This window comes from Micropterus dolomieu, linkage group LG16 (assembly GCF_021292245.1).
Source record: "Micropterus dolomieu isolate WLL.071019.BEF.003 ecotype Adirondacks linkage group LG16, ASM2129224v1, whole genome shotgun sequence".
NCBI classification, from domain to species: domain Eukaryota; kingdom Metazoa; phylum Chordata; class Actinopteri; order Centrarchiformes; family Centrarchidae; genus Micropterus; species Micropterus dolomieu.
Window position 1 is genome coordinate 1,100,517 of NC_060165.1, and position 11,870 is coordinate 1,112,386.

The 11,870-nt window shown below is 42.2% G+C and overlaps 1 protein-coding gene across 5 annotated transcripts in view; it reads right to left on the reverse strand.

Moving 5' to 3' along the window:
- ipo8 (importin 8) overlaps positions 1 to 11,870 on the reverse strand; it is a 67,094-nt gene that overhangs the window by 36,081 nt on the left and 19,143 nt on the right. For all 5 annotated transcript variants that reach the window (XM_046071870.1, XM_046071872.1, XM_046071871.1 and 2 more), the window contains 4 exons: positions 6,575 to 6,700; positions 6,247 to 6,344; positions 6,033 to 6,128; positions 1,920 to 2,140 (listed from right to left, as the gene is read on the reverse strand). In XM_046071870.1, coding sequence (XP_045927826.1) covers positions 1,920 to 2,140; positions 6,033 to 6,128; positions 6,247 to 6,344; positions 6,575 to 6,700 — 541 coding nt within the window. The remainder of the gene's footprint in view (positions 1 to 1,919; positions 2,141 to 6,032; positions 6,129 to 6,246; positions 6,345 to 6,574; positions 6,701 to 11,870) is intronic.

The following is an 11,870-nucleotide window of genomic DNA, read 5'->3' on the forward strand; positions in this document are numbered from 1 at the left end:
CAGAGAGACTAAAGAACCAGTTCTCTGCAAACGACGCCACTTCTGTCAGGGGGGTTCAGACAGATCACAAACTATAAACCCAAAGTCCTCCACTCCATAAACGATTCTCGCCTGGCAAATGAGCTGAACCAGTTCTACTGCTGCTTTGAGAGTCAATCAGACACCATCCCCTGTGACTCCTCTGGTCAGCTTCAGCCTCAGTCCAGCCTATTTGTGGATTTCAGCTCTGCTTTCAACACCATCATCCTGGCCCTGCTGCAGGACAAGCTCTCTCAGCTGAACGTGCCTGGCCACCTCCTCCATCACCATCTGGTACGCTGCTGCCACCGCCAGGGACAAGGGCAGGCTGCAGCGTATCATTCGCTCTGCAGAGAAGGTCATTGGCTGCAATCTTCCTTCTCTTCTGGACCTGTATGCCTCTAGGACTCTGAGGCGAGCAGGAAAAATTGCAGCTGACTCCTCCCACCCCGGACACAAACTGTTTCAGACTCTCCCCTCTGGCAGGAGGCTGCGGTCCATCAGGACCAAAACATCTTGCCACAAAAACAGTTTCTTCCCGTGTGCAGCTAGCCTCATCAACAAGGCCCAGGTCCCCTACTGACACTCCCCCTTGCAAACAATACAAAGAGCACATGTATATATATTATTTCATTTCATATCATGCACAAATCTGGCACATTGTACATATGTTGTTAATTGTTAATCTTTGTTTTTTTACAATTTATATATTTATTTACACAATACTCTCTTCCGCTGCAATACGTCTGCACAATACAAACCCGGAATAATGCACATGTAAATATCTGCGACGTTGTTCTTGCAAATAGTTGTATTATTTTTCTCTATTTTTTTTATTATTCTTATAACTTGCATTGTCCATTTCATATTTATATATTTCTACATTTATTTATGCCAACTATATGTTTGTCTACGTGTAGCGCCTTATCACCACAGCAAATTCCTCGTATGTGTAAAACACTACTTGGCACTACTTTTACTGCTTTAGCGTGGGGTGCCAAATATGGTCAGTGAGCACAGGTTTTAGTATAGGTGTTTATACAGGTGCAATGGGAAACAGCTGACTAGTTTCCCTCTTCTTCCAGTCTTTATGCTAAGCTAGGCTAATGTTCTTGCCCTGAGGAAACAAAGTCAATCACCAAAATTCAAAGTGCTGTGACTGAAACCTCCCCCACTCAGTACCACAAACATTGAACAATGAATTAAATGACTGTGTGATGTGCTTGCAGTAACAAACCCACACACAAAAAAAAAATAAATAAATCGCTCAACAACAACTACAAAGCTTTTAGCCCTTTAGCTTTTTTTAGCTCACTGTTTTGGATTAATGGCTCACTTATTGTACGGTTCAGTTTCAAAGCTCTCGTCAATCTTATTTCAGCAGCAGCAGGTGACTGTTATCAGCAAGAAAGCTCCAAAAAGAAAGCTCCCACTGTGCACTACCTGCTCCGCACCAAACAGCAGACACCGTTAAAGAGAAGCTGCTACATGCTCCAATATGTTCACAAGTTATAGAGACAGATATTTTTTCTCAGTAGCCGGTGATGACCAAAACTAAGCTAAAAGGAAGTGAACATTTACCTCTGTAAATTTATCAGGTGGACACAAACACCTCTCCACATGAATGATAAGGTTGCTCTACTACTTTTTAGGGACCAGTCCCAACTCTGATATGCAAATGTGCACCACTGACTAATTACAAACCATCCTGACATTGTTGACCTTTGAAGGAAGGGAGAACCATAGATTCTAAAATGGAGGAAGTGCCACTTTCTACGCAGACTGGGCACTTAAGGCAGCAATGTCAGGACTGTCTCTGTCAGCTTGTTGTATTGTTCTTCTGCCCTCAAGTACTTTTATCCAAAATGAGTCTACCGTAACACCAGAAGCCTCCCCCTCACCCCAGGAAGAACTCGGTGTCATTCATCCACTGGTTGATGAAGTGGGCAGTGATGGGCTGTGGGTTGTGTTGGAAGTGCATGTTGTCGAGAGTGTGGATGAGCAGGGTTGGGTTGTAGTACAGAGCTGCGATGGCCACCTGCAGGCACATGGTCCTCAGCTCGCTGGACTTCACCCCCCGCATCAAACGCTCCAGAACTGCCTCCACAAACAGAGGGATGCACTGCACATAGGAAACACAGAGAAATCAGTCTGCTGCAGCTGGAAAGCAACAGGTACATAGATCTCTAATTTCATATAACAACATGTCACAAAGTCAGCTTAGAGATTTCACAATCTGATTCAAGTACAGTAACTTTAGCCAAGTACAAAGGATTTGTCTGTATACAATAATTTAAAGAGGTCATATTATGCTTTTTGCCTCTCCCCTCTCCTTTATTGAGTTATATATCTTTTTTGTGCATGTAACAGGTTTGCAAAGTGAAAAAGCCCAAAGTCCACCCCACGGAAAACACTGCTCTGAACTGCCTGAAAACAACTCGTTTGTAGTCCAGCCGCTTCCCTTTCATCCCTGTGACGACACAGCAAAATGTACGTCATAATGCTCGCCTAGCGGCTAGTCCGGCATGCCCTCAAAAACACCGGTGGAAAAACACACTGCGCTGCAGCCCACAGTGATAAGACCTTCCAAATAAACACGCTGTCAGTGGACATGAAGTTGTTACTGTGATGTAGAGACAGAGCTCGGTTAAAACTTTATGGATGAAAGATCCTTTTGTTACAGATTAATAAATCACCACTCTGAAAACCTTGCTCCAGTCCATGTTGCTAAATGGGTAAGGGGATGTACAGCTGAACTGAAGCCGTGGTAACGACCCGCCCTCCTCTTCTCTTCTTCTGATTGGCTAGTAGTCCATATTTAAGAGCTGTGCATGTGCAACTCCCAACAAAGATCATGAAGAGGTAAGATATTTCACTTCATAGCTACAACGAAACCTTCAACACAGGGTGAAAAGAGGAAGCAATTTGCAGTATGACAAAAATATGGTGTTTTTTGAAAATGAAACCATGTAAACATGTTCTGGTACAACCCCTAAATAAGATTTTGAATACTAAATTATGAGCACCAATGAAGAGTTTGGCCCATGTCATTTTACTAGGTTAGGCTTTCTAAGCAAAGTGAACTGCTGGCTATGCGATATGTAAACATTATGATTAACGATTATTTTCAGTATCGTATAATCTGTTGATTAGTTATTTGTTCTATAAAATCTCAGAAATGGTTTAAATGTACATGATTGTTTCCAAAAGCCCAAGATGACGTTTCACCAACTCATCGTTGCAGCTCTAATACGTGTCCATTTACTTATATCACATAACTAAGTATTAGTGTTGCACGGAATACAGATACCAGAAAAATATCGCAATACTTTAAAAAAAATGATCCAATACTGCCTTTTATTGGTATCAATACTTGTTGACAATGTTTTAATAAGAGCCGCTGCGAGCAGAGTAGTATGTGTTTGCGCAGGGCTCTCAGAGCGGCACGGCAAAGTGGGCGTGGCTTATGCTGCAGCTCCAGTAGAGACAGAGCACAGAGGAGAGACAGAGCACAGAGGAGAGACAGAGCACAGAGGAGAGACAGAGCACAGAGGAGAGACAGAGCACAGAGGAGAGACAGAGCACAGAGGAGAGACAGAGCACAGAGGAGAGACAGAGCACAGAGGAGAGACATGGCTACAAGCACAAGCTCTTTCCCACTTTGTCAACAAAGCAGACGCACGGAGCGAACTATGGAATTATATAGTTTAAGTAGCTGACAGTGAGGAACAGCCTATGGACCCCACAAAGCCCGTCTGTTTCTAAACCACGCAGACAACACGTCCAAATTAACAAAGCATGTTACCGACATGCCGACTGGTTCAAAGAACTCAGAGAGCGACAGGTTAGCGAATGTGATAACACAATTACATGCCCTCAATATAAATCAAACGAGTGGATTTAAAGTGTGACAGTAAACTTTTTTAGCATCGGAGTTTGTCAAGCATATTAAGGGCAGTGTTTAACGGTTTTATTTGTTTTTAGCCTTTTAGCTAACATACCAATGTGGCAAACATCTCTGTATGCAAACACAACTGGTAACTTTTAAACCATAACTTTCAAGCTACAAATCAGGCGCTCACAAGTAGGCCTACGCAGACAACACCAACTATAAGTTAAACATTTATACTCAAATCAGTATTGGTAATGTTGACCATGGCATGTACATTCTTGCCAATTTTTTCTATTAGTAGATGTGCTCAATAGAGCGCAGACCTCCGCGACGGAGGTGTACTGAGTCATGAGCTGTAATCAAGTATAGGGGACATCAGATTCCTACATACCATGTAAAAGCTTTAAAGACATTGATCTACATATTTATAGTAATCCAATTACTAGTGTGCTAATTCATTTTCAAATCACACCTACCTGTATGATAGACAAACATGGAAACACTTCATCAGCACTACAACTTTATTTAGCATGAAAATAATAAACATATATGACAATAACTTTAAATCTGGCACTTGGTGGCCCTGGTGATGAACCCAGGATTATTAGTAATAATAAACCCACAATTAATACTAATAATCCTGTGTTTTGAGCTTCATCACCTAATAATTTATTAGCCCGCTCACTACAGTAGCACAGCAAAGTAGAAGTGACACGTGACTCAATACACCTTGTGCGGAGATCTGGGCTCTACTGAGTGCATTTTCTAGTTTTCTATTTAGTCAAATTAAATGACACTTAATGAGAACAGGCTCTGTTGTAAAGGTGATTGCAATCTACAGTACATAGGATATTTTCAGTTTTTTTTATTTAATATAAAAACTGAACTTCAAAGTTCCATGTTCTGTCTTTTATTATTCCATTAATTTTCCTGATTTTTTTAGATTTTGCCGTGGTATCGTTTCAGTATCGGTATAGAGATATTTAGGGAGGTATTGTATCAAAGTCATAATTTTGGTATCATGACAACACTACTAAGTATTAGTTCATATAACGATTTTTGACAGAAAAATTATCAACATCTACTCTTGTTCTTCTTGTACAATGTATTCAAAACGTAATGCATAATGTAGTTTTAAAAAGGCACTTTCAAACTCTTATCCAGCGAATTTAAACACTGTTGTGCTCTACCGCCCACCAGGTCCTCTCAGGGAATTCCTGGAGGAATCAGACATCCTTCTATTGGACCCAGGCACAGACACTCTCCTCTCTACTTTATCCTCTTCTCTGGACTCTCTCTGTCCCCTCGTCTTTCTGCGGGCCTGGCCAACCCCTCCAGCTCTGTGGTTCTCTGACTCTGAGCTGACAGAACCACTAACCGAAAAATTTTGGGAATGCTAGCAGTCTGAGGACCTCCTCACCTATAAATCTATCCTCTTTCTCTGCCTTCTTATTGGCAACTAAACACTATCTCTTCAATCCAAAATTCAGTCTTCCTTCTGCAACTCTATCCCCTTGACCATGTAAGTTACCACTGGCTATTAAGTCTTTTCTCTCTTATGCCATAACTTGCTAATATGCATATGTCTTGAACTGTCAAAAATAACTGAAACCCATAAGCGAGCCATTTACTAGTCTTGTAAAATGATCAAAGTGAGCATAATGTTGCAGTGTGTAGGCTCATGTTAAATGCTCAGTTTGCATGAGTTATTATTGGCTAATGTATTGCCAGCCTTCAGCAATATCATTAATTCATTTTACTTCAGTCACAGATGCTGACACCCTTGCCTTAATAAAGGCAATGATCAAGCTGGATAACCTCTACAGTAAATGTAATATATAATTTACAAACATACAATAATTGGGATTCATGTTGATAAATATAGGTGGGCAGGAGAGAGAGTGTGGGCAAGCATTCTCAATGTAAAAAAATATTTTGACAATATCCACTATTATATAATCAATAGTGTTAAAAGCATCAAGTTTAAAATGAACTTGGAACATGACTGCTGGTGTCAATGAAGGGCTGTCTGAGTTCATGGGACAGGGTAGTGGGTGTAAGTCAGACAGAAAAGGTGAGGAACCACTGTGATGACCGATGCTTTAAAAAAGGAACTATATACCTGATCAATGCCTCTGCCTCTGCACTGCAGGATGATGACCTCCAACAGTTTGGCAGCGTGACACTCTGCATCCTCACCTGCGTCTATGGTCAGCACCTACAGCAGGTCAAAGGTCAAAAGAGTAGACCAGTCAACAATTAACGCTGACAAAACTGGATCCTTGTTCACATTTTCTGTAACCTTGAGCTGCAGCTGAAGGCATTTATAGCCTGACCTTTTTGCACATGCTGTAGATGACTTCTAAGTGCTTAGGGTTGGACAGAAGCATGTCTGTATCCACGGTAACATAGTTGTGCAAAAGAGGCATCATATCTGTAACACGAACACAGACCATCATTAACATTGTCTCGTCAACATGCATACAACAACATATATTTCATTTTAGGTACATTCAGTATTTGGCAGCAGCCGACTGTTTATGACACTGCAGCGGACTTTATGTACAGTACTCTTCATAACTTAGCTTTCCAGAAACCAACAGAGAGTTTCTCCTGGAATACTGAAAGTGTTAATAAGTGTGTGCACATTCATGGGGGACATACCTGTGAAGTAGTCGAAGCAGTCGTGCTGGAAGACCTCATACAGGACGCCCAGAAGCTGCCACATCTGGGGGGAGATGGTCTGACAAGTGAGGCCAAACGCCAGTGACAGGATCTCCTCGTAGAACTCTGCAGAGGACAGGAAAGGACTTTTAATGAATCTCACACATGCGCAAAATATTCTGCATTACATTGCCTAGAATAGGACAAATTTAATCAGGGCTTGACATCAGCAACAGCCCATCCCCCAAATGCAGGTTAACTTCGCCCATGGTGTGTAATACAGTCACACTTACAAGAAACTTTGGTGGGTTGCATTCATAGAGCAGTCCCCTGGTGTTATCAGTTGGAAACACCCTGGGTTGACTCACATTTTATCAGTCAAATAAATGCACTTTTTTTTCTAGCTGTGTCATTGTACACAGAGCAAAGCAGGAACAACAGCATGGCTGGCTATAAACTTTACAGAGTCTTAAAATGACCACAAACCACCAAACTAACTGTGATGGAAGCAGAGAAGGGTGACAGAAACAGAGGGCAGTGTGAGGCGCGACAGGACGACTCCAGTTTGTTGGCTACTCTGAAGCTCATCGCTGTCAGCAGCTAGGAGACAGAGGCTGAGGAACTAGTTAAGTGGATCTATCAGATAAACAGTGAAAACATAACAATGGATAAATAAAGCACACAGTGTGATGTGACATTGTAAAAAAAAAAAATTCCTTCTGTTTTGAAAGAGCATGGGTGGTGTCCCCCACAGGCCGATCCATCATAGAGGGACTTGAAAGCACCAGAGGGCTGATATAACAAACATGATGAAAGGCTAGAAAACCTATAGAGTCCAGGAAAGTGGACAGAAAGAGGGTGGAACCTGATCATTCAAAAGTGCAAGCCATACTGGACATGTCTCCCCCAACTGATCACAAATGGTTGATTTCAGTCTCAACCAGATGTGCCCTAGAATTCAGTGTATGATGATGAAGCTACAGCCATGTGATTTTTACTTAATCTACACACAAGGGTAGGATGCTTTCCAGCCCCGACACGCTGGTCACACGGGTCAGCTCCACAACTGATGGCGCTGAAACAGACATCAACATGGTGACTGCTTCACTCCGCATGTCTGATGTCACGTTACAACTAATAGTGCAGGAAACTGCAGATGACACTCTGCTGCGGAAAGTGGCATTACCAATCCCCACAATGGATGGTCAAAAGAAGGCTGTGCACAGTTGTATTCAGTCAGTGTAGATCTGTGTGGCTGATAGCCTTGTGCTATGAAAACACAGAATTGTCATTCCACAATCCATGTGCCAGGACATACTTCATGTCCATGCACGGATATCCTGGCATTGAAAAATGCAGCCAGGAGAGCCAGAAAAGTAGTAGTTAGTTTATTGCTTTATAGTGGTGTCTGAGATGTGTGTCACATTTTCTGAAAGGAGCCAATGCTGATCAAAGACCAACTAAATGAACCACAGCAAATGGCGGGCATTGAATTCCATCGGAATGGAACTATCTTTTGGTAATAGATTACGTAGAGGTAGCACAGCAGCATATTCTGTCATCACACATATGTCAGGCAAGGACATTTACACTTGAAAAGCAGAAGTTTTCTAAGAGTTCTAGTTATTAGAGTTGCAGTATGTTATATTAGCCCAGGGGTTCTTAACCTTTCTGGCAGTCCGACCCCTTTTTAAAGTTGAAAATATTTTTTTAAAGCAGAGTTTTTAACTACAAAATCACAGACCTGTGAGTTGTGATCAAGTTTCTGCTAATATGACAGTTATTACTTAGGGGCAAAGCAAAGATTAGGCCTACAGATCACTGGCGCTATAATCTCTGATTAGACAGGACAGCTAATTCAGTGGTTGCCTAGCAACATTTAAAAAAACGTAGCGATTTGCTCTTTTCTAAATTCAGCCAAATCGTTTTCGAGCCTGCAAAGCGCTTTCTGTGTGATCAGGGCCTGATTATTCTTTGTCGTTTTATAGCGGTATACCTATTGGATTAAATATTTACAGTGTCCACCCAAAGTGATTCCATTCACAACTGTAGTCCGTCTTAGTTGTTTTTATTTTATTTCTATTTTTGTGTCACGACCCCAAGGTTAAGAACCACTGTACTAGCCTGTCTAGGAAAGGGAATTTCCTATGATCTTCATATAGAATGTTGGAGGAGTAGAGATTAGCATTGTATGTACGATAATGTAGCTAGCAGAGATAGCATGAAGTTCCATACAGTAAAGGATTTCACCCCTTTCATTAAAAAGAAACATTACATAATGGAGGACTGATCCTGACAGATTAAGAAATAAATACAGAAATAAATAAATGCTCAATAAATAAATAAGCATCTGACTAAATGCACAAAAAAATAAAGTAAATAAATGTAGGCAGTAGTTAAATTATACAATGAGAATATATATATATCTATCTCTTTATTTATTCACTTTTGTATTAATGACCTTTATTTATTGTCCGTTATAATCTTAAATGCATTTATTTGTGTGTGTGTTTTATTATTTTTGTCTGTTTTATTCTTGCTTTGCTTTTCTACCCTATTTACTTCCCCAATGGTATTTATTTCTGTTGTCCTTCAACTTCTCCCCTACTGGTGGACCAGTCAGACAGCAGAGGCCTAATCTACCTGCACACAACAACAAGCTTGCTCCTCACACAGTCAGACGGCTTCCTTCAGTGAAATAAAGTGTTTAGCAACTCTATTTGAAGACAATTCTACCAGCCATTTTTTAAGCCAAAAATGCTTAATTTTTGCTTAAAATACGGGGGGAGGGGGCGTGTAGTGGTGTACACTCCTCCTGCTGTTAGATGTAGTCACACCTGCCTCTGTTGATGTCTGGTCCACCCTACCCCAGGCTGTGAAGTGTCTTTCAGAAAAGGTGTCAGAGCGAGAGGAACTGGGGTCTTGGAGAGACTCTCGCCCTGGAGAGTGAGCCCTACGCGGGACGAGGTTTTGCAGGGCAACCGGCTCCTTCTGCTGCCGTGCAAACTTGTGGGGTTTGGTGGGCGGGGCTTAGCAGAGAGATATGGGAAGCAGAGATGTGGAAGAATATGTATTGTATGTTCAATTGTTGCTGACTGCAGCTTTATATGAGCTATAATAACTGCTGGCAAATCTTAATAAACACACAGCAATGACTGGCAGCTTGAAAAAAGGTCATTTAAACGTTTTGCAAGACTGAATGACTACATCAAAAATGGGGAAAGTAGTTAGCCCCCTCTCCAGCTTTAAGCTTTCTGGATCTTAATTTCTGTGGGACAATGTGTCTCTAAGTAGACAACCGAGGCCTATTGCATATGAGGTGATGATGAGACCATATCCCAGCGTCCACTGGAATCGTCTCAGAAGTGTTTCAGCAGCAGAGCGTGCAGCCTGCCCCACATTATTTACTTGTTATTAATTTCTCCTTTTTGTGCTTCGACTACCTTTCTCACAGCTCTCTGTGACCCCGTTTTGTTCTGTCAACTTCAGGCTGCATATCCCACAAGGAGCATTTCAGAATCAAAGCATTTTGCTTGCCTGATTTTGCTGACATGTTTAGATTTTGTTGATTTGGTGACCAGTGTTTGTCTTTTGTGCTTCTACTATGATTAAGTAGGCTACATAGTTAAATGATTTCTTTTTGCGTCTGTTTTAACCGTGTTTATTATTGTTTTACGATGGGGAGTCTCCGCAGGGAGTTTTATTTTGAAAACTGACCAGGTTCTCTGGTGTTCTGTGTCTGACTTCCTGCCTGGTTCGATCTGCTCTGTGCTGCTTCTGTCAAAAATAGACCTGCTACCTATACACTCCACTCTAATTAGTTTTATTAATTACTCATCTCTGCTGGGGGCAGCATCCTGATGCACCGCAGCCTTCTGCCGGAGGGGTAGTGATGGCGCAATGGATAAGACACATGCCTTTGGTGTGAGAGACCTGGGTTCAACTCCCCACTGTAACCTATCCACTAGAGTGTCCCTGAGCAAGACACTTAACCCCTAGTTGCTCCAGAGGCGTGCAACCTCTGACATAATTAGCAACTGTAAGTCGCTTTGGGGAAAAAGCATCAGCTAAATGAATAAATGTAAGTGTTTAAAACTCCCCTCATCCCTGCTAGTGATGAGTCCGCCTACAGGTGAGAGATTGACCCACCAGATGGTCGACCTCCTTTTTCAGCCACCTTCTCACCCTGGTGCAGTCAGAACTACCTGGAGCTCAATGCTCTGAGGACAGTGGAGATGGTCGTGGATTTTAGAAAGAGCCCAGCCCCACTAAACCCCATCACCTTGTGCTTCCACTTCCTGGGCACCACCATCTCCCAGGACCTCAAGTGGGAGCCAAACATCACCTCCCTCACCAAGAAGGCCCAGCAGAGGATGTACTCTGTGCGGCAGCTGAAAAAATTCAATCTGCCAAAGACAATGATGGTGCACTTCTACACCGCCATCATTGAGTCCATCCTCACCTCCTCCATCACCATCTGGTACGCTGCTGCCACTGCCAGGGACAAGGGCAGGCTGCAGTGAATCATTCGCTCTGCAGAGAAGTTGATTGGCTGCAATCTTCCTTCTCTTCAGGACCTGTACGCCTCCAGGACTCTGAGGAGAGCAGGAAAGATTAGGGGTGACCCCTCCCAACCCGGACAAAGACTGTTTTAAACTCTCCCCTCTGGCAGAAGGCTGCTGTCCATCAGGACCAAAACCTCTCGCCACAAGCACACTTTCTTTCCATCTGCAGCGGGCCTCCTCAACAAGGCCTGGGACCCCCAAAGTTACTGTATCTCATGTCCCCCACCACAACACCTGAACCAACAACTCACAACTTTGAATTGCACTAATTCTTTCTTGTTAATATTGGTGGACTGGTGAATTGCAGCTTGGAAGTTTTTGAACCAGGGACAGACCAACAGAACCAACACAACCCACAGCACACTTTATGTGAAAAAGATTACTGAACAATATTTATTAGAAGGAGCACATATTGGCACACTGGCACTGAACAGCACACCACAAAACTTGTTCAATCATGTTTTTAATCAACTTAGAAATATAGCAAAAATTCGATCTATGTTAACTTTTAAGGACACCGAGACCATTTTACACGCCTTCATCTCATCATGCCTGGATTATTGCAACAGCCTTTTCAACTGTTTAAGACTGTCCAGAACTCAGCTGCCAGGCTTTTAACCAGAACAAAGAAATATGACCACATTACCCCTATTTTAGCTTCATTACACTGGCTCCCAGTATGTTTTAGAATTGACTTTAAAATTCTATTGATCACTTTTAAAGCTCTTCAT